At 39.9% G+C, this 24065-nt stretch overlaps 1 protein-coding gene across 27 annotated transcripts in view; it reads left to right on the plus strand.

Annotated features, from left to right (window-relative positions):
* Positions 1-24065, plus strand: part of adgrl2a (adhesion G protein-coupled receptor L2a) — a 95561-nt gene that overhangs the window by 52316 nt on the left and 19180 nt on the right. For 22 of the 27 annotated variants that reach the window (XM_072389407.1, XM_072389409.1, XM_072389414.1 and 19 more), the window contains exons 5-11: positions 7041-7841; positions 18703-18999; positions 19723-19826; positions 20417-20602; positions 21155-21193; positions 23007-23190; positions 23898-24020. In XM_072389407.1, coding sequence (XP_072245508.1) covers positions 7041-7841; positions 18703-18999; positions 19723-19826; positions 20417-20602; positions 21155-21193; positions 23007-23190; positions 23898-24020 — 1734 coding nt within the window. The remainder of the gene's footprint in view (positions 1-7040; positions 7842-18702; positions 19000-19722; positions 19827-20416; positions 20603-21154; positions 21194-23006; positions 23191-23897; positions 24021-24065) is intronic. The other 5 variants (XM_072389397.1, XM_072389420.1, XM_072389421.1 and 2 more) reach the window with 1 other exon arrangement.

The raw sequence follows: 24065 nt of genomic DNA on the forward strand, positions 1-24065 counted from the left end.
ACGTGACAGTGATGGCAAGGTTGTGAAAAAGAGTGATAGCACGAGTGTTTGGTACCCTTGATGTTTGTGTTCACCCCCCCCCCCCCCTCCTATTTGTTAAATGTAATTTACATAATGTTCTAATTTCATTAAGCACTTGAGTAACTAATTCAGTCTGCAGTGGACAGCAGAAATGCAACCATATCAACACGGAGCACCAGATTTTTAGAAGTGATTACATGTGTTTGTCACAATTGGAATACCCCTTAAAAAGCCTATAGTATTTGTTGGAGAAAGTTCTGTGTGTTTGGGTTAATGTGTGTTGTTATGTGTCTCTTGTTTGTTCTATTGTTGCTGTATAAAAACTGACTGACTGTCTTCCCTTCCCCTGTGCAATCTGCAGGAAACGTCCTCGGGTATCTGACTCACTCTCCTCATTCACTGACCGATTTCTGATCACACTGATTGCTATTTCTATTTTTTACATTTCTACTAACGTCATCTGGTCTTCCTTCTCATGTGCTCATTTTCCTTCCAGATTTCCCTCACGCCATGCTTCTCTGTTCGCCTCTGTTTATGTGGCCGAGGGAGTGTCTGAGAACTGTTGTTAATCTGTTTGCTTCCCATCCACAATTGATCTCTTAGTTAGGTGCAACACATTTGAATTTCCTCTGCGGAATGGAGTGTATTCATATAGGGATCCTTGGGAATTTCTAGTCTCCAATGCTTTTTTGATGCTAAAGCCTAGATCAGACTCAACCACTCCTGACAAAATGTAATTCTGATAGGGACATTAACTAATTGGAGCAACGGAAAATCATATTATTCCATTGTGCATAAATATGGCCTTAAATATGCATGTTGATTCTTTAAGTTTGCTGTCCTTGAGCTCGTTTATTGTGAAACGGGAATCTGGGAAAAGTTATAAAGAGTTAGAAATTATACATCAAATTATGAGCATACAAATTATGACCATCTATGTTATACCTCTTGCAAAACAATGCACTAATCCAATGGCAAGTAGACAAATTATAAAACTGGATCATCTTGAACAATCTGTTATCTAACCTAGGCTTCAGACTAATCAAGGAAGCATGTATATACACTGATTAGCCATAACATTAAAACCAGATTGCTTATGTATGAATGTGAGGGCCTTTAGTTAAGGTACTCCTTTGGATTTTGTAGGTTATGGGATGGTGTCACAGCGGGTCAGAATCAATCTGGTGCATCCCACAGGTGGTCCCCTCTGCACTTTCTTGTTGTGTTCCAAAATATTTACTGAATGAAAACATCAGTATCCTGGTGAAGGTCGAAAATGAGCCATGCTTGGGATGAAGACGGTCACGTGTTTAGCTTTATCTGGGATTAAAACTTCTGATTTATGTCACTCTGCTGTCAGAAGAGGTCACCTACTGTGATAAGAAGAGTTTGCCCTCTTTAAATGAAGGCACTGTGACGGTGATCGGATGTTGTTCTGTTTAACATGTGCCCACCTGCATCTGGAACATGGTTAGTTTCCGACCAGGAACAGGGATTTTGCCCTTCCGGATACTGACGTTTCCACTCTGTGATTTCAATTTGTGTGGTTTGGGCATATTGTCCTACTGAGGGAGACCATTCCAATCTGGGGATAGAGGGGATTTTTGGTCTGAAACAAAGTTTAGGTAGATGGTACTTGTTAGAACCCAAGATTTCCACGATGTATCAGTATCTTCTTGATCAGTCAGTGGTTTGAAGTTTTTAAGTTATGGCTGATCTGTGTATTTTGCATTATTGTTGATTTTTTTTTAGAATGTTATTGTTGGAGTTTAAAATGAGTAGCTGTCATTCATCTTCTGTTATATTTTTTTAGAGTCATGATATATTCATTGGACTGTAAAATCTCAGAATAATGGCTGGGGTAATGCTGCTCAACACACCTACATTCATTTTGCCTTTCTATCTGATTTGTTCCAGAAACCAGCTGAAACGACAAAAATGAATGATGTAGAACATAAGTAAAAAATCCACTCATGTGTGAACAAAAGCTATATTCATGTACATCAGTTAAACATTTTATAATGACTACTTTTTTCCTTCCTTTTGTGTGTATACATGGTTTCATAATTTAAAAAAAAACAACTGATACCTTTTTTTAGGTATTATCTGTGGTTGCAATAGCATCTGTTTTTTGTTTTTTTTTCAAATCAAATTTGTGTAAAATAAACAACAAAAGGTATCTAGTGTATAGTATCTACAGACGGGCGGCAAATTAAAGGAAAAACTAACATGAAGTGTTGTAAGCGTAGACATTGTAGAAATGTGATTTGCCTGATTTATCACTACTTTTATGTGTACATTCAGATTGGGGACCTGCTGAGGTGCACATGGCTCTATCCGCATTACAATTTGGATTAGCTGCATTGAGCCTTTTCAGCCATGCACATTTAATTTATCTACAAACCTTGTATTCTATTCAGTGAACCTCGGCCGGTATGGATAATGGCAATTCTTCCTTTAAAACAAGTTTCCACGTTTTCTTTTCAGTTCTGTCTGGTAGAGCTTAAAAGCTCCCACTGGCCCTTTCAAACACCAACCAACCTGCTCTTAAAGAGTCCAAAGAGTCGAATTTACATACATACAATGCACAGCAGCAATAAATTATTGCAGAATTGCAAAAGATGTACGGCATCAAACTTGTATACGTAATTGCCCATCACAGCAAACAAAATGTGTGCAACTGTACTGGCTGTAGAATAGTTGCTCATGGGCTGTATAATGACTTAAGGGTAGCATGGGAGCACAGTAAACACACACAAACAGTAACATTCTCTCTCACTGTTCCCGGTACAAATGTTTTCCAGATTTTGCCATAAAGTTGCAGTGTTCCCTGTGTGACTTTGATGCATCAATAGTTAAGTGAGCAAAGCGCCTTTCACAGTAAACAAAAAGGTGCATGTAAAGGTGTATGTTCAAATGACACATGAAAGTTTGATCATGTTCAAAGTATCAGTAACAGGCAAATTAGAGCTTAAATGCAGACAATGTATGTTATGTTACATATATGAAAAGCATGTTCTGCAATGAGCCTACCACATGACCAATGCTGCTGCATGAAATACAGTGCATAACAGACATGTCATTTAACTAAAAAAGTATTACTTAATTGTGTGACTTTCTAACTTAAAATGTTGTGCACAAAACTTTTATGTCAATACATGGAGGCATAGTGTAGGTTAACCAATAATATGACTCTTTGGTTAGCATAAACAACATTTTATTTTATGAAAAAGAAATAAAATAGCAAAATAAATGAAAACTGGAATGACCAAACATGAATCTGTGGCTTCACCAAATATGTATCTGGTTGTCCACTGAAAATAAAGTTAGATTCTTCTCATAATAATATTGGTATTTGAGCCTTTAGGCTTTTGGTTGGTCAAAAGAAGGATTTTTATGGGATTACTTTTGAGCTTGGAGACTATTTCCTTGTCAGCTATTTCTTAATGAGAATAATCGCGAATTTCAGCCTGTAATAATTGGGCTCTATTATGCACTATTATGACTAATTTCCCCCCACTGACAAATTGAGTCTTTACATCTTAAAGTTTTTACATTTAGGACTGACCTGATAGCTTCATACTCAAACAGCACTTTGTCTTCACAGTTCCAAGCACATTTTGCACTTGTCGGCACTATAAGTGTGTACTGAAAGCAAGGGCATTGTCAACACCAAACTAATGTCGTTGTCTCTCCAGTTTTATTGCACAAAATAACCTTGCATGAATGTAACGCTAACAAGGACAGATGGAACATCCTGAAAGTGATCAAGCACTGTAATTTTGTCAGGCGTGCTGTCAATCATGTTTACGTGACATTCAAAAATGATTCAAAATGAGGAGTGAGTGCTTCACAAAAGGTCAGCTGATCAATCACAAAAACAGATTACACTAAATTATTTTGGCTGGCAAGGACCACTGTCTCTACTGTCTAAAGGGTTTGTCTCTTGCACCCAAATGTAATGAACTGAACAAATGCAACAGTCCCAGTTTTAATCCATGTGTGTCATTGTTTGCTATAGTGTTTTATTATTATTTTTTTACCTATCAAGCACTACTTCATCTATTTAAATGGAGGAGCTAATCATGCGTCAACATAAGTGTCAAACACTTAGTGCTGTATCTTTCTTTTGGTGTACGCCAAATACTCACTTGGTAAACGTGGTACAAGATGACTCATCTGACTTTTCTCACTTTTTTCCACTTCTCTGTTAGTGAAGAATCCAATACTGTGCATTCTGTGAACAGTTCTAAATTATTTTCTAGTTTAAATAAGGAAAAAAAAACTGTCACATCTTTAAAAAAAAATTGTACAATTATTATGAATAAGATTAAAATTTAAATTGCATCAGCAGACTTAGTTCATTTAAGTTTAACATTCACATTTCTGTATTGGATGTGGTTACAATTGCCCACAGTAGTAGTTGAAGTAGTTTTATGCCACTTTCTTCAAGCTTACAATCTCTACCTTATTTCCATCCTCTTGATGAAAGTACACCCAAACCATGTTAGTTCTATGAACTTTTTTAAAGGCAAGTGCTGAGAGAGTGGGGATTCAGTCCATGCTAGTACATGACTGCACAATATCTCAGAGCCAACAAGTAACTGTTGATGTAAATGAACGAAATATTGATGACACAGTGACTAATATTTTTTGGTTCTGACCACCAAACAAAGTGATATCCTATCGACCGGTCGGCAGAATTGCACATACTTTGCATGCATCTTTGCAGTTTGTGTCTCTGCACTGCAACCCTATTGTAATGTTCCTCTCTATGCTTCTTTTGATGTCCTGTTCTTGCTGATTCAGTCAGACGAAGTCCTTATTTGACTTTCTCAGTAACCCGAGGAAGATCTTCCCTTCTGGTTGCCCTTAGATATCACACTAATGCACAAGCAGCAGCTGCAGCGTCATCATATACGCTGTCAACCATAATCTGTCCCACTGATTGATGTCTTTCCTATGTATCTAAATGCAGATGGCATTTCAGTCAGTGTTTTTATTGAAACTCTTACCATTTGAGCTTTTGAAGCAGACACTCTGTGTCTCAACAGCGAAACATCTTAAAAATATTGTTGATCTTTATCTCTTGCCATCCTAATACAAAATCAAACCCTGCTTAGACTGCCTGGCATTTCTATATATACTACAAAAAGCCTGATTGGATGCTAGCAGCATAGTTGTACCCTAATGTGGAAGAATCTGAATTGTTGTGTTTTTTTCACTCAGTTATTCAGGTTTTTCATTTGATATGTCACCCGTCTGTATCTCTTTTTTCAAAGATAATGTAAAAAAAACAATACTTTTTCATGGTTTGCGGTGGTGGGTGGATTAAAGTGCCATAACATTGTTGTATTTTGGCTTGACTTTCCAGCAAAAGACTATAAGAAAGACTAAAAGAAAGGTCTATGACTATGCTGTAAGTCACACAGCACACCTGTAGCATCCATAAGATGAGGCCACAATAACTTTGAGTGTCAAAATAACTTTAAGTCTCAGAAAATGTGTGTTTTATTTGATTATTATAATTTCTGAATATATATTATTTACTGTTAAGGTGATCTCTCTGTTCTATCCTAATTGTTTTGGAACAATTAAGTGTCTTTGACATTGAATCAAAGGGAAGTTACCATCAGTGATGACACTGGCAGTCAGTTAAAAAGAAATCCATCCACCACTGGGATATAAACCAGTGTGTGAATCTAACACAATTTATTTTACAGGACCTAGGCGGCCGCATGTCATCTTTTTCACAACTCTCCTGCTTTTTAGGTGTACCCATCTTTTTCCATGTCTCATAACATGTTGCTGCATATGTAATCATAGCGATGACAGTTAATTCATATTAATCTCTTTTTTTCCCCTTGCACCCCTTTCATTCTCTCTTCCAACGCTTAAAATAGAAGTGGAGCAAAAAGGTAAATAACAGACACGATCTAAACCCTAGCTCCTTGTTTTGTGGCATCTGGTTGTAAATTACCTATTTTCCCATGGTGGCCTCTACAAACACATTGCAGACGTTTCCTCCTAAACACCCCAACTGTAATGTTAACGGTCAGTGTAGTGCTACAAGGGAAGTGAAGCTGGCCATAAAAAAGACAGCACACAAGCAGCCAAAAGATGTAAATGGGGGTGTATTGGCTGCATTCCAGAGGGGCATCCTCTTCTCATTCTCTCTGGGTGCTTTTGCTACTCAGCAGAATCTCATATTGCCTGGCTTCCAAACCCTTTCCCAAAGCATGCCATGGTAACAATGTTTCTTGGCCCTCTTTTAAAGCTATTGCTTTCTACTGCCCCTTTTCTCTCCAAGTGCCCCCCTTCTCACTGTATTTCCCATTATTCTCATCTGACCACTTGCTTCTCTTTTCTCTGTTGATTCTTATGCCTCCGATACCTCAGAGCAACAACCAAAACACCTCAAGAGACCATTAATGAAAGTATACTAAAACTTTAATGTTTGTGACAATTGCACTACTCCGTAACATGACAAGTCTCTCAGGTATATAATGTAGAAAAGCTGGCGTAACTGAGACACATGCAAATACACACATTTTGCAGACTCCGCTGACTTCTGCTCTCTCATAACCTCTACCGTCTGTTGCCCAGTGACAGTAGTTGGCTGCATATTATTTTTTGTTTACAGGACCAATTGTTTCATTATGTTTTCTTTTGTTTCCCCTCCTTTGTGTTCTAGTCAACATTATATGTGAATGAGGCCAATCTTTTTTTTATTTATTTATTTCAGAGTACTTTATATATTTTAACAGTATGCTTGATAACATTTCTGTTTCTTTTGTTATTTTCTTATGATGCACAAAACCAAACCCTTATATTTCTTGTGAATATTGGCTATAGATGTTAGTTGTGTTTCCGTCACTCTTTAATATGTATTTGTCCACACTCCTGTTGGACAACCTGAAAAAAACAAAATGAAGACTAGTGTCCATTACATTTTACATTTTTGTGTTTCACATTTTAACCTCTGTCTGTTTCTCATTCTACTCTTTTCTCATTACTAGTATTTCTTTGTCCTGGGACTCTGAAAGCTGTTGGTGAACCTTCCTTTCTATTTGAAGCGGAGCAGCAAGCTGGGGCCTGGTGCAAAGACCCACTGCAAGCTGGTGACAAAATCTACTTCATGCCTTGGACTCCTTACAGGACAGACACTCTAATTGAGTATTCCTCTCTGGATGACTTTCAAAACGCTCGACAAACCATCACCTACAAGCTGCCTCACCGAGTGGATGGGACTGGATTTGTGGTGTACGATGGGGCTGTGTTTTTCAACAAGGAGCGTACGCGCAACATTGTCAAATTTGACCTGCGGACTCGAATCAAAAGTGGTGAGGCGATCATCAATAACGCCAACTACCATGACACATCTCCCTACAAGTGGGGAGGTAAAACAGACATTGACCTTGCAGTGGATGAGAATGGGCTGTGGGTGATCTACGCCACAGAGCAGAACAATGGCATGATGGTAATCAGCCAGTTGAACCCCTACACGCTACGATTTGAGGCTACCTGGGAAACGACCTACGATAAGCGCTCAGCCTCCAATGCCTTCATGGTTTGTGGAGTACTGTATGTTGTCCGCTCCACCTATGAAGACAATGAAAGTGAGGTCAGCAAGAGCCTGATTGATTATATTTATAACACCAAACAGAGTCGTGGGGAATATGTTGATATTCACTTTCCCAACCAGTACCAGTACATTGCAGCTGTGGATTATAATCCGCGAGATAACCAGCTTTATGTATGGAATAACTTTTACATCCTGAGATACAACTTGGAGTTTGGCCCACCTGATCCAGCACATGGTAAGAGTCCATCACCCATGCATTTCTTCTGCAGACAGTGATTAAACTTCATTGCTGAGACGATGATTTTAGTTGCTGTCAAGTGCACTGTGATATTTCTTTGCTATTCCCCATCTATGTGTCAGGTGTCACAGCTGACTGATTTTTAATTTAGAATCTAATATGTGCTAGATATGTTATGAGAAGCTTTGGAGTGCAGGAAAACATCTTGGGGAGTGAAGTGAGCTGTGCTCTGTGGTAAACAACACCTCGAAGCCAGTTACCATATCATAAGGGATCAGTATCAAGGGGATTTGGGGAGGTTTACCGTCCCTACGTTCCCTGGGTCCCTGGTGCTAAGGCTTTAGGGACCACTGCTAGCATGTCCCTTTTTTTTCAAAGCGAGTGAGATAGGAATAAAGAGAGGTATATTCTCACCTCTGGAAACATACATGCCTGAACAAGTGCAAAATCTGGCCTGGGGCAAGGTTAGATGATTCCCCCGGTGAAGCTGAAATTCCAAGTCTCTATTGGCCATTAAAAAGAGGAAAAAAACATTTTACACTCTGAAACCGGAGCAGAAGGTTTTCAGGGTCGTGCCTAAGAAAGAGATGGTAGACACAAGGGAGAAGGATCAATCATCCAGGGTCATGATAGCTGCGCATGTTTCTAATTTAGCTGTCAAAAGCTAAGCGAAGACTAGCCAAGTCCTGCGATAGCCCTTGCACCGAGAGTATAATAACAGTAATTATCCTAATCCCCTCCACACCCAGAGTCCTAAGTCTACCTAATACTCAATGCAGTCAGTGATGTGCCACTGAGGTCGAGCAACTTTTCTACAGATTATCCAAGAGCTCAAAATTTATTAATGTGATGTCTCGTCCACTTTAGTATTGATAGGAAAGGGGCTTGGGCCACTAAATTGGGTTTAACCAGTGGAGCAGCATCAGTCTAGCCAGAATAAGGCTAGCTTTGCTGTGACAAAGAATGAAGTCCAGGTTTCAAAAATTACCTTAATTTAGTCAGTCCAAAAATACAATTACATGCATTCAAATGAAGTAATGTAAAAATAGATTGTTTCTATATGTACCCCAGCAGACAGATGCCCCAAAAGTGGCCATAATGTAACATTTTCTCTTATTTTAGAGGATAAATTTCCTAGTTTATAAACTGATTTTGATTTAATCAAGCAACAGCCCTCATTTTAGCTTTGCTGATATGAATTCGACTGTGTACAAAAGGACTTTGTGCTCAATTGATTTGCTCATTTGTTGAATGGACACAGATCGCAGAGAGCAAAATCAGATCATTTAAAAGGTTATTTGTGTGAATTTAGCCTGAGTGCAGAGAAAATATTTCACACAGTGAGAGCTTCAAAGGTTCCAAAAGAGTCCACTTCACTTCCTGTTAAGTATGTTTGGAAACATACTCTATCTGGCATACTGTATTAGCTCCTTGGGGCACACATTTTTATTTTAAAGTTAACAAGGACTCTATTCTCTCATCTTGACAAATGAGACACGAGTCTGGCCCAGCTGCTGACTAATGTATGTTGAATTGAAGTCGATGAGAGCAAGGGAGAATGGTCCAGGATGATCATCAAGATGTCAATAAACTTGTCCTCCCACATGTCTGATGTTGACACATAAATGATGGCACTTTTTTCTGCCTGTCACAAGACGCCTTCTCTTTGATATATTGAAGCTTGTGTCTTTGCCTGCACCACTGGGCAATAAAGTAAGCTATCAGTATGCTTTTGTGGTAAAACTGCAAATTGAGCATTGTAAAGTGTTGTTCAGACCTTAAGACATTTCAAACACATGTGAAAGCTTGAAATATGAAATTTTTACATGCGCATGCAAGACACTAAGAATACAACAGAGCACTGCTAACTAACTCCTTAAACGTCACCGACCTAAATAGGGGTGAGTCGAAATGCTGCTGCTTTATTCTGCATTATGTTGGCCCATTCATAAAAAAATGTATATATTAATTGAAAGCACAAGAAATTTAAACTGATACAAATACTCATAGCAGCAACCTCTCTTTGCAATTAGTGTGCAAGCAAGTGAAACAGCTGTTTTTCTTTTTTTTATACCTTTTTTTGTCATCTGTCTATGTACATAGTTGTTGAATCACCATATGCTGTGCTAGAAGTTTACAAAAACACTCCAACAAACAAAGGGACTCAAAGCTTTCAATGGTAAATGTTATGAGTATGCAAAGGTTCTGTTAATTGTATCTCTATTTTTCCATATTTGTCTTCAAGGGAATTTCAAATTATGCATAGATGATGACTCAATGGTGTAGTTGTTCGGAGAGAGACTGAGTGCAAAAGTACACTGCAATTCCTGCCTTCTCTTCCCCATATTTCTCAAGTGCACAAACATCTCAGTCGCTTGATTCGCTTCGTCATGGAATGCAGAACATCAAAGTGATCTTAAGACTGTTTGCGACAGACAGTCGGGTTCTTGTCAACTCTGATAATGTTGCTTATGTAGAGACAAGATCATCTCTTGTAGGATTAAAGGGGAGTGAATAGGGTCACATCCAACATGCAGCTCCTCTGGAAGTGGACATTAAATGGGTCAGTAAGTCCCTCTCTTGGCTTTAACCAGCAGCCCCATAATCCACTCATTTATCCACAGCTCTGTGCAAGTTTTCCTTCTGGCTAAGAGCTCATAAAAAGACATATTCCTTTGTCGCATCTTGTATGTGAGATGATTAAATTGATTTAAATGAGCTATTCCCAGACTCATTACCTACCCATTTCTTTTGACAGTTTACTCATGCGAAGCTCAGATATGTGCCCTCAAACCACTTAGTAAGCACTATCAAAAGCTATTTTTACAAGAAGTATGCACAAAAAGACTCTGATGCTACCTCAATTGGACGCATATGAGCCTTGGAAAACTTTTATTCATCCCCTGTTGCAAAGCAACGACATACAAAATTCCTCTGTGTTGCACTTAACACCAACAAAGATCAGGGCCCCTCTTCATTATTCGACATTCTTCAAATGCCAAAACATTTGCATACGGCTTCAAACTGTGTTGCACCCTCAAATTGTATATGCCAGTGGCGACTATAAGAAAGAAAATGACCCAATTTGTTAGAAATTATAAAGTAAAGTTCTTTGACGCGAGGTTTCCAATTAGCTTACGAAACTGCATGTGGTCAAAGCGATGTTCCCGCAGTTCTTGTGTCATAAAAAGTGCTTTACAGTGCATAAATGTTCAGCTGTTACAGATGCATGTGATTCGTGTATATTAGCAGTCACCCTAGAGAGCTTACCTCTTGCAGTCGGATGAATATACTGGTCCTTAATAAGGACCAAAACGACTCATCTCTGTCATCTGCAGTGCTTGCACAGATGTCAACTTGTGCATGGCAACATTTAAAATTGAAACATGGACAATGAGAAAGACAGATGGATGCTTTCAAAGCAAGCCACCCCTCGAAAATGGCACCACTATACAAGTATCTTTTCAATTGGCCAGCAGGGGGGTATCCTTTGACTTAAAAAAGACATTTGTATAGAAATTTATGGAAAAATTCTCCTACTTTTTCCATGGGACTTATGAGTGTGGAAAAGGTGTTCGTAATCATTTCATAGAACTGGTGTTCATGACGTTTATTTAGTACATTCTTGTCTTATTAGAGTAAAAGCAGACAATGAATAGCTATCTTTGATTCACAATCTTTGATTCATTTCTGTATCAGAAGTGCATCACTCTCTCAGTCAGCTCGATAGCTCACGTGTCACATTTAGCTTCAAAAGAACGATATGGCGACAGTGAAAAATGACAAACCGAAAGGATTCATAGCAGAATTCTGCTAACTTCAGAGTGACGGCATCTGCTTCTGTGTATTTATCTCTTGCACACATATATATTCTTATTTGTTAACAGTCAAAATCTCAAACCCAAACATTTAAAACATAACTCCAAACACCAGTGGGTGATGACTTTAACTTCTGTTAGAAAGTCAAAATCAACATAAGGCTTTCCCAGCTATTTGATTTGTGCAGGTAAAATGGCAGACTTCCTTCTTTAACATGCACACCAGCGGTACAGGGCAGGGATCAGGATGTGTAAAGAATGGCCTGTTTGTTTTGTTTGCCTGAACAACAATCCTCCCTCTCCCCTGCCTCCTGTCAGCTGCCCAAGTGGACACAGCAGTGTGAAAGGAGAGGTTATCGGTGTGGAAAATCACCCTTTTTGTTTTTGTTTGCCTGTCCTCTTGTCTTATTCTCGAGGCTATAGTTGTCTTCTATGACAGGTTCCATCTTATTACTTCTCTCTTTCATTATTGCAACACCAGTGTTTCGTCTTAGGCTTCCTCCGCCTTGATTGTCCATGAGCTGAGCCCCCCCCCCCCATCCTAGTATTTGCTTGTTTGAGTATGTCACCACATTTAAGCATCTGTTTGACTTTTTTTCTGAGTTTAGACTAAAGCTAAGGCCGGGCTGCTCAAATAATGCCTTTTGGGAGCAGCACACAGTAAATTACTAGATTTAAGTAAATCCTGAGTTCTGCCTCTTGGGAAACTGTAAACACACAATAGGAAAAAGATGCCCATCACACGCATGAAGCTTCCTTATGACATTCAGAAACAGTGTTTCAAGTGCTGAAACAGTCTTCTGAGTTTTTTTGTTTTTTCCCACACAACCTTTTTCATGAAATCTATGTCCACTTAGTTGTGACTGCATATCTCAATTGACTCAGACATCTTGTGCAGTTGCTTCAGGTGTTTGAGTGCAGTTTTTTACTTATTTACCTGATCCCCTACCATCAGGATCATGCTAATTTTGTATGGATACACACACCAAGTGAGCCTTGACCACACCAAACTAAGCATCTTACTGCACATTGTGCAGTAAGAGAATGAGTTGCACATTATGAAGCTAGCTTACCACGGTTTCTACCAGCGCGATGCAAACTCGCTTATTAAGCTTATTAAAAATGTTGAGCTTCAGGAGCAAAAAGAGCAGGAAGGTCATCAAAAACAACAAGAACCAAAACAGGACTGGTTTTGTAGTAACAAAACGCCCATGTGACATCAAACACTAGGAACAAATAACTGCTTTGGTGATTAATGTTACTTTAATGATGATGTCACGACTAATCGACTTTAATTGGCTTGATTAGTTGACCTAAAAAAACTCACTTAAAATGCCAATACCTATTTAGGACAGATTGATTCATTGCCTTTACTGTATACTGTGACACTTAAAGGCACCCACAAAAATGTTCACAGTCTGTCTTATATGACATCAAGGTATAAAAACGTAACTATCCAGTGTCTGATCCCATTAAAGGCTATTCAACACATGAGGTCAGACGGTCAACTGCTTTTCGCTGAAATCTGATCCCTATTTTTGCTGTCTCTCCAATTTGTGATGTTACAGCCAGTTGCTAGTACCAGATAAAGAAGGCCATTTCACCTTGTGTCCCCAAACACACCTCAACATAATGTTTTCTCGTATTACCCAAGCTGCTAGTTTTCACTTCTGCGGGAATGTTCAAGCACTGGAGTTAAAGTGCTGTAGACACAGTGTGCCCAAATGATATCCACTGATTGTTCGAGCATATGGACAACAGTAAACCTGGGGTTATGATTTATAACGTCACAAAAGAGTTGTTTTACATAAGAAAGACAGAGAAGAGGAAGGGGGAAGGGTGATTATGGTTATACTGAGTCCTATAGCCAGGGGGATCCACAGTCTCTTGTTTGATTACAGTCAGACTGTGAAACAAGGCGTATTAAGAGAATTATTACTTAGACATCACAATGGTCCCCCATCACTGCCTGACACACGCCTTTGAGGAGATCTATTTCTCACAGCCTGATTATTGTGTCTGAGGGAGTCTGTGTTTCTCTAATCTGTGCACATGTGGGTCTGTGCAAGTTTTTGTGTGACACGGCTACGTTCATAAGTGCACGCATGCCCTATGCATTAGCAGCCTCACAGATGTGCGTCTGTGCCAAAGTGTGTGTGACCATCCTCTGCGTGCATAGCATAACATGTCAGTCTTCTTGGCACACTCAGAGATAATGCTTGAAATTTGAAGCACGCACAGAGCAGAAACTTGCCAAGGAAAAAAAAAAAAAACAGTAGTCTGGTATCTGTTTCCTGTACTTCCGTGTCGTTTTTTGAGTGAAGTTGTTATACGGATGTGTACATGTGTTTATACGTATGTCTGTGGTTGTGTGGGTGTCAGTGGAGAGCACTAGCTGCCTCTGTCCATATGAATCGATGCCTTTGTACTATGGGTGAGAAATATCGGAGACAGCGGTAAATAACATAATCCAGCTATTAGGTTTTGTTCCCTGAGACATGATGTGTACTGAACACACTTCACAAGGACATGACTCATGGGAAATTATATGAATTTTCACTCAGCTTTCTTCATATTTACTGCTGATACACAAGCAATCACATGCTGTGTTTCCTTCCACAGCTACAAATGCAGCGTAGAGTGAAAGATGTGTAATCCAATTTCCTTTGTGTGTTATTGTTAATATTGGTAGATATCGAAATGTATCACAAACGTGTTAGAAATCATCACACTATTTCATACTCACGGACAGCTCTATTTCCTTATAAACTTCGATGCAAGGCTGCATACAGAAAGGCCTAAGCGAGATGCATATGTGAAACAGAGATATTTCAGCGGCATTGTCAGAGAATTATTTACACTTTTTTTCAGTAGCTCCACACCTTATTTCCATTAACCTATGTTCCGTGTCGAATGACTTGAAAGTAGATTGGTAACTCATTTATTTTCTCTTCACAAGTCTCAGTCATCTTGCATTGGCCAAACACCTTTTGAAGGCAGAAACAGACCTTGAATTGTCTGAGGCTCCACTGGCTCGTTAACTTTTGCTATTCCTCCTCCATTGGGATGTGATTACCACTAAGGTGCCACATTTCAGTGTGTAATTAAAAAAAAAGCATGAAGTACCTTAGCACGAATAATTCTTCCACAGAGATGTGAACAAAAAGGCAAATCTCCTTAGAAGCCTTGGCTCAAATCATCGTGGGATTATTCCACGACAGAGTAGGGGATAGAAGATGGCGTGAGGGAGTTTGAATGATTCTTTTCACTTTTTACGAGGCAAATTATCTGAAACAAATCCCCAATGTGTGTTCTCTTACCATTTCCTCCTCCGTCACAAGATAAACAGCACCTGATAATGACTGTGAAACATTACCCTGATGAACAACCTTGCAGTGTCTACTGAAAGTAAAGCCATTAGACATAATATAACAGACACACACGTTTTCAGTTTCGATTTGTCTCACTGGCACGAATATCCATTCCCGGTTAAGTCTCCTGAAGGCTCCATGTGTGTCTGTGTTTCTGAGTTCTGGTACATGTATGCATACAACACTCGACAATCCTGCCTTCTCTTCTTAATGCCCGTCTTAGTGTCTGTTATGGATCCCAGACTTATAGCCCCTGTAGTAATAACAACAATGTGCGAGTGTTAAATCACACAAACGGTTATGAATAAGTCTGTCCTGTTGATTGGCAGTGCTTTAGAGAATATCAGTCCATGCACTCAGACTTTGTGACAGCTAATTGAAGCTTCCCCTTGGGCAGAGTGTAGCAAAGATGTAATAATCAAGGATCCTGTCCTGGTTTTTGCTGCATAACCGAAGCGAGGAACTTGCTTCTTTTGTCATAATCAAAGGAATATTATACAGGGAAGGAAATCCACACTGTCAGATGTGTGTCGCAACAGCGGAAAACAATGTTTGGTTCCTGCTATGAATCCGAAAAAGTAAAGGCAGCTACAACTCTTTCAACAGATCAATACTCACTCCTACCAACATCTACTTATAAACTTAAACACTCATATATCTACCTGAGAGGAGTGTCCATTTTAATACAAATGGCTTAAGTCTTCCCACTTTCATTGGATTGAATTAAAGTCATAAAAGTAATGCGATTATTGGGTTGCTAGCAGGATTACTGGTTGACATGCCGAGCACACAAGAACAGCAGTGGTCAGAGAGGTGGCATTGTTTATGCACAAATCTCACTGGGAAGTATAGCCTACATTCACATTAGCCTCTTTTTCACACAGGAAAGAGGATTACTTTGCATCATAAACATGATATGAAAACCTCAACAGGATTATTTTAGACCTATTATATAATGTGTTCTCCTCATAATATCCCTCATTAATGAAGCTCTCTGATGTACAGCTGTATTCAGTGGCAGTGTGGATCCAGACCAGCCAATTTTAGCAATGCTGGGACAGTTTTTAGTCACACGCACGCACACACCACTTCCCCAAAGCCATCCATTTTATGATGGGGTTTATAACAGGAGGCTTCAGGAGAACTAAACCCATTAGTTTTAGCCTCATAATAACCGAGTCTAACATTAATTACCTTTAGAGTTTTGCTGCTGATAGCAGGGACATAAAGAAATAGATGAATAAATCAAAATAAAAAACCTTCAAAGGTGTTTAATTGTACATTTACCTGGACTTTTCAACTGAACATTTCAGCAAGCCATGACAAGCAGCCCTGCTGAATGAGGGTGTGGACAAGATCCAGTTGTTAGTTAACATGCTGAAGGAATGTGCTTGGATTAAAGTACATGTCTCTTTGATTTATTGTCTGTAGTTGTAAGCGCTTTATCTTAAGTCATGCTGCCAAACAGTCATTCATTTTCATTTTATTTCCATCCTTGTTCAAAACTATCATGTATAAGACTGAGGTCTTATCTTTCTTAACTTTGGTAATACTTTGGTAATGAGAAACCTTTAAAGGGCCCCACAGTTTTTTGGGAATCCTTTGGACATTTGCCAAGCAACTCTGACTCACACGTTTAAAAAAAATGAACAAGAATTATGATGTACAGGCTATGTTGACACACACACATTGCCACGAGACTGTGTAAATTCAAATATTTTTTTTATAATTCATTTTCTGGTGACTTTTGCTTTCATCTTGATAGTCTTTTTAAAGCAGGTTAGAGCAACAAAAGGGTATTGATGCAGGATGGAGACGGCCATTTCTCCTAGCCGCCTAAATGTTAGTGATGAAAAGACACTGAGCACAGGTAGTCTCTTAACCGCTGTGACAGGCTGTGCAGCAGAGAATTTCACTGTGTTGAGTAAAAGGATGCAGGTAGGGGAGGAGGGACAAGAGTGGGGGAGGCTGAGGTGAAGCCAGCCAGCCAGCCAGCCAAATCTGCCTTCAGCTCAGTGTCAAAACAGCCAGTCAGCTGTGTACACCGTCATGTCACCTGCTTGTGTTTGTGTGTGTGTATGTAGTTCTCTAGCCCTCAACAGGAGGGAGCACACAGAGTCATCTCCTCTGGTCAATAGAGCCTAATTCGCCACAGGTAGCAGCTAGCCTCAAAGGCGATTTCCCTTCAGCTCAACTGTGCTGAAGCCTTTCATCCACACCGTGGGGCCTGGGGTGATAGAAGCAGTTGTGTGTGTGTGTTGGGGAGGGTTTGGGTTTGTTATCAGCCAGACCGATTATCCAATGGAGGTAACAGATATGGAGGTGTTGTTGCCTGCAGTCTGGTTCCCTCTCCTTCAATCGACCAGACGACAGAAACTGTCCTCTCGCTTTTGAGCTTGGCCCCATTGTTTCTGAATTTTCCTGTCATTATCTTCTGTGTGCCTGTACTTTCCACCTCCTTCCCACTCTGTTCCCTTTGTCCTGCTTCTGTCTCTGAACCCCCTACCCTCCTTCATCCTCTTTCTGTCGCTCTCTCTCGTCTGTTTCCACCGCTGGTTGTACTACTGAGAACCGCTGTGCTCAACTCAAGCAGTGTAACAGCACCTCTTCACATTCTCTGCATGCTCTACAGGCAGCCTAATGGAGGAAATCAAAGTACTCAAATGCGATTAGATTCAGTATGCACATCGCATTCCAATCAGAGCTCCTCAGATTGATGTATCTTATCCTTTCAAATTCCCCCATCAAGATTTTTTTTTTGTGGGTGGTGTAAGTTTTCTTTTTGCATTTGTTGGTGTGGAGCGGATTTGTATGAAAAAGTTTATATTTATCGACATTTCATCTGAAAACTCGGTCGTGTTTGACTTTCTTGAGATGTAATTACAGTGTTACTCACACTCCTCTTGCGTATCTCATGAAAAATGTCCCCGTAGTTTTTCCTTAGTGGCTCATGTTAAATGTAAGGAGAGTGCTATTTTCTCCTTTCCCGACACTGAGACATATTGTTTTTGCCTAGGGCATTGCATGAGTTACGGCACACCTGCTTTATCAGGGAATGAGTTGGTGAGAGAAACAACTGTAAAATGAATGTCTGGCACCATGGCTATACATACAGGTCTTTGTTGCTCCAGTGAAATTTAATCAGCCTTGCCACAAAGTCTCCCAGGCAAGAAAGATTGCCAGACATGAGGATGTTACTGTAATTATCGTCTTGTTCGTTTCAGACTGAGTGCCCTGGATAAACTATAGTTGAAGGGAAAGCAAATATGCTTGTTGCACAAAGCACTTACCAGCAATTTACATGACAGGACAGATATGTATAAGCGTTACTCTGTTGAACACGTTGAGAAAAAAATGGACATCTAGCCAACAGTGGGTCAAGCTTTCAAATCCTGTCCAAGTATTTTCAGGGGGTATCCGCATTATGCACATCCAAGAATGTCACTCTAATGAGCTGACCTCACTGTAAAAACCACATGGCAAAATATCATTTGGTTGTTTTTTTTATTGACAGTACTGCATCATACTTTCATAAGATGAATAAATATGCTCCAGGGCAAAGCATATTCCATAAATCATGGCAGTGATCATGTTTTCTCCACTGGCTGCACATGAGATGTTAGTGCTGCAACCAATCATAATCCCTCTTTACCCTCTCTGTCTACACAGCACCACCGCTGTCGGAAGTCACCGCATCCATTCAGCCTCCGAGAACTACAACCACCACTACGACAACCACAGCACACTGGGGTGTGGCCAACACTACCACCACAACAGGGCTCAAGGAGGGCAGCAGGGGAGCACCCAAGCCACCTCCTGTAATTCCACAGACCACTTCTCCTCCTCCCCTGGAGTCCTTCCCTTTACCTGAGCGCTTCTGCAAGGCCACCGAGAAAAGAGACATAATGTGGCCTCAGACCCAGAGGGGCATGCTTGTGGAACGACCTTGTCCCAAGGGAACACGAGGTAAACAGGTTCCCCTCTCGCCACAGGGCGTTGTGTCTTGCTGTGTTCAGTATGGCTGAAAGCATCTCGAGAGAAAATTCCTCAATTTGTTTGATATTCTTGCATACCAGGATATTTTTATCTACAAAGAGCACTAGTGTCAGGTAGACAAGGACAATAATTTATTATGGTGTTAGGATTTAACTGTGGCGTTCTATGTCCGAACTTGATTAGGCAATGTGTAACGGCTGTGTTGGGGAGGAGCTGACTCGCTTGTTTCTCCTGAGCTTGCATGAAGACGTGCATTCCTCTTTTGATTGTGTGTGAAATCGTGCTCAGACTTCATCAGACATGGAGCTGATTAGGAGGGAAAAAAAGGAATTGTTGCCACTTTGTAGCAAAAGCAGCTGCAAGGTATTATTTTTTACCAAAAAATAAATAAATCAACAGGTGATTGTTGTTTGGAGTTTACTGGATTAAAACATTTCACTGCCCACAATGTTCCTCCTAGACTATCAAAAGGAAACAAAAGAATATTTGTGTTGGCTGATAGTTCTATGTGCACAACCTTTGGCCTTTTATATGTTACATAAATTATGAATTTATATGACTGTGTTGCTTTTGGACAGTTTCTTCCTGTGATCTCTTTCCTTGTCCTTTGTTGTCCTATAAATTACTTCATGAGGAAAAAAAAAGATTTAACTCGATTAAACTCGACTATTTTTTTCTTATTTTCCCTGACAGGCACAGCCTCTTATTTATGTGTTCTTTCCACCGGGGACTGGCACCCAAAAGGCCCTGATCTCAGCAACTGTACCTCCCACTGGGTCAACCAGGTGGCCCAGAAGGTTTGTATGAGCTCTGCAGTACTGTTCACCTGCTAAGTGGAATGTGTAAACACAGAAAGAGAAAGTTTCTTTTGAATTCTGAATTGATTTTATCACTTCTAAAAAGATGGCAACAAATCTGGGTCAGATTCATTGGTGAAAAAAAGCATTTTTGAACATAAAGGAGGACCGATGTGTCATTAGAAAACATAAAAAGCTAATAAAAAGAGGTGCGACAAAAGCAGCATTTATTGATATAAAAACACTGAGGCGTACAGTACATAAAATGCTATTACAACTTGATCAGTATGAATAAACCTCATGGAAGTGATCATATTTTCTCCTTTGCTGAGGGCCTGATATAAGAATTTCCAAAGCTTTGCAATTTCCATAAAAATGCTCTTCGTATCATTTTCTTTTTCCTTCCTTTTTTTTTTTTTCTAGCACATGATCCGCACAGTAAAGTATCACCAGCATCAACCCTGCTTTTAACACACACGTTTCAAGGGCTCATTCAAGTGTGATTCAGCATTGGAAACCAAGCTAATAAGAACCCTCCGAGTCTGTCTTCTTCTATTATTGTCAACATTATTCACTCTCTCCTCCTACAGATCCGCAGTGGTGAAAATGCGGCTAACTTGGCCAACGAGTTAGCCAAGCACACCAAAGGCCCTATATTTGCCGGTGACGTCAGCTCCTCAGTACGCCTGATGGAACAGCTGGTGGACATACTGGATGCTCAGCTGCAAGAGCTCAAACCCAGCGAGAAGGATTCTGCAGGAAGGACCTTCAATAAGGTAATCTGATCCACCAAAATGCTGTGCTGTGTTAAGGAAAATATTAAATAAATCTTTTCATTGATTCCCTCTTGCTGAATTACTCCACAGTCAGAGTTTACAGGGCTTTGAAACTTAACTGACAAGAGAACAGTTTTATTAGTTTAGCTAGTCAAGTTCAGGGAATGATTCGTAAAAAGGAAAGCAAGCTAATGATTTAAATAGCCAAAAGAAGAGAAGCAATTAGATTGTTTGTGGCTACTGATGTGTAGAAGAAGATATCTATATTTCATGGCAGTGTTTCTACATTAATTTTAATGACCACAATATGGCTGTGCTGATTATATGTGATGTGTCAGGTAGTTGTGAAAAGAAAATACTGTCACGAATACTATCCACAGTGCTTTTACATAAACAGGTCAGTGGCACAAGGCGTTGGAGTGTGACTGCTCTGGTCATTTATTAGATAGTTTGTACATCCAGATGCTCTTTCTTTTCCATAAACTCTTGAACGTGTGCAATTGACCTGTCTCCGTTTTTTTTTATCTGTTCCTCTTTTCTGTTAAAAAAAAGCTTCAAAAGCGAGAAAGGACATGCAGGGCATACATGAAGGTACTGAAGCAATGCTTCTGCCCACTCTGCTTGCTGCTGTCCCCTCTATTCCTGCACTACTGTATGTGCCCCAGCCCAAGTCCAGCAGCATGTATCTTATGCACTGTCATGCACTCCCTCCTCCCAGTGCTTCCTGCTTTTCTGAGTATCCGCTTGACACACAGACACAGTTGTACTCAAAGTGCTCTCTAAGACAAAGAGAAGTAATCTCTAATTAGTGTGGTGGCTTCTTTTTCGTTGGATGTGTCTCTGTGTTGTTCTTCTCTTCAAGAATTGACAGCTATGATGTGTTTTGTCATTCATTCTGCATTCTCTATTTTATGTTTATTTTGTTTGCTCAAGAGTGCACGCCTGGATGCAAAACACCACAATTCAAGGAAACATCCTGTTCTTACATTCCTCTCATTATTCATTAAACGAAGGATTCGCTGCTTTGTGGTAATGGTTTTTGCTTTTCTGCAGGAGCTAAGAACAGTTTTTTTTTTACTTGTCCAGATGGAATTCATTCAAACCTCGTTTTTATCGAGGGCCATCGCCCGTAATTTAAGGCTTTACGTCTTTTAAAGAAAAAAAATGTTTGTAAGGTACCTCTGAAGTTACAGCAAGTCAAACTTTCTTTCCCTTTTTTCCTCAAATGTTGTCGTGGGCTAAGAATCACCCGTCAATAATTTGGCCTCATATATCCATCTAGCATTACAGACATCAATGTCCTCCATCCGTCTCCAATACGCTCCCCGCAATAAAAAATCTCTCCTTTGGGAGGGCATTAAAAATGGATCAAGTTAATTAGCTAAACGACACGGCTTTACAGCAGGAAAATTAAAAAAAAATTGAAAAAAACATCCCACCTCACCCTCTCTTATGTCGCATCATTCGTTTTGTTCCTGATGCCACAGCAACTAAATTAGAATTCAGAGATGGTGACACTGTCAGACAGGTTGTGTCAATATAAATCACTTTCAATCGGACTAATGACAGCATGAGGGTATGCAAGACAGTGATTGTCGCGTCAGCATTATCTGACATCTGCTGTACTTGACACAGCATCACATTGGCTGTCCCCCAGTCCTCCACCAGACCTCCCCATTATCGATTACCTGATTAGACACATTGATTTTATTATTTCCTGAAATTAGCCTGTATTGTCTGGACCCCAATTCCAATTTATCGTCTGTCTTCCTTGAGCTTTTAGGTGTTTTAAGGTGGGAAACCGTTTGCAACCAGGATAGAGATTAAACACTTGCATGTCGCTCACATTTCTCTAACCTTTTTATAGCCTTTCTCAGAGTGACTTAATGGATGATTGTAGTTGTACACTGAGCTTTGCAATTAGAACGTTTTAATTGAGAGCAGCCTTTGGTACTTTCATCAGGCCATCTCTTAATATTCTGTTATCAGACAGATCTGAAAGGCTCAATACACTGCGATCCCAAAGTGTTTGCCTTGGCGCAATGTCCTTGAGAAAGAAACTGAATCCTCACCGTTAGTGATGTGCCTGTTCATCTCTCTCAGCAGTTCCTCCTTCATGGTCAATGCAGTTTTTCCAAAACGATGTCTTTGTGATTTAGTAAATGTCTGTGATTAAATGTTCCCGTCTTGTACACATTTTTAAAAGTAAATGTTTGTCTTTATTTTGATTCTTCCAGATGTGACGCTTCAGCGCAGCTTTTCATTTAGCCTTGTGCATGTTCCTGCTTTCTGTATGCTCACAAACAACGTATCATTGTAATTGTTCTTCTTCTTCGTCTTTTTTTTTTTTCCTCAGTCACTCAGATATCGTTGCTTTCATGTTTGTTTGTCTGGTTTGATACAGGCCATTGTGGACACGGTCGACAACCTTCTGCGACCAGAGGCCCTGAAGTCCTGGCAGGACATGAACAGCACTGAGCAAACTCACACTGCCACCATGTTACTGGACACTTTGGAGGAAGGGGCCTTTGTCCTCGCCGACAACCTGATAGAACCTGCCATTGTCAAAGTTCCTGCAGATAATATAAGTAAGTAAAGCAGAGATATTGAGCAAATATTGAGAGGTGAGCAAATGTCAAGCCATGATCAGTGCAAGCTATGTTCATTAGATTATTTTCAGTGCAGTGGAAGAGTCACCTCTGTGAAAGGAAAATGAGGCCGCCTCATAAAAAAAGGACATTGTTTTCATAAGAAGTGTTTTAGCCCCGAGGGAACAGAGAAACAACCCATATTAGGTTTAACGAGTCGCTTACTGACAAAGTGATGAATATCAGACAATTAAATAGACTAGATTCTCTGATTGCGCACGCTTGTGTTATAAATGTATACGTCTAGACCTTGTAACTCTATACATTAATGTGAACATTAGCCTGCTGTGGAGTCAGAAAAAGTACATTGTTTATCCACAGCCCGCTCTTTCTTTTCTTTCTGTCATTTTCTTCGACTGGCAAAACATAGAGAGAGTTTTTCTTATTGTTGTTATTCATATTCGTCACTAGGATGAAATGATCACTTTGTCATTGACTTTTTTTTTTTAAATAGCTCACTCCCACTAAGATTTGGTGTTCACATGACACATGTTCACTGGAACAGTTTGTGTTGTACTGTCAGAAAGAGAGCTCGGGCATTTGTTTTCTTTTTCTTCTGTGCCTTTTGAATCTGATCATTTAATGACCACTATCCTTTTCTGTTTTTTCTTTCCCATTTATTTTCCAACCAAACCTCTGCCTCGCAGTTCTGGATGTGTATGTGCTCAACACAGATGGCCAGGTTCAGGACTTTAAATTTCCACAATCCAGCAAGAGTGGGGTCTCAATCCAACTGTCAGCCAATACTGTCAAGCTTAACAGTCGGAATGGTAAGCTTAAGAAAAGAGGGAATTGACTCTAACAACTCAGACACA

Source organism: Leuresthes tenuis, unplaced genomic scaffold, assembly GCF_036924035.1.
Source record: "Leuresthes tenuis unplaced genomic scaffold, fLeuTen1.0.hap1 SCAF_7, whole genome shotgun sequence".
In the NCBI taxonomy this organism is placed as follows: domain Eukaryota; kingdom Metazoa; phylum Chordata; class Actinopteri; order Atheriniformes; family Atherinopsidae; genus Leuresthes; species Leuresthes tenuis.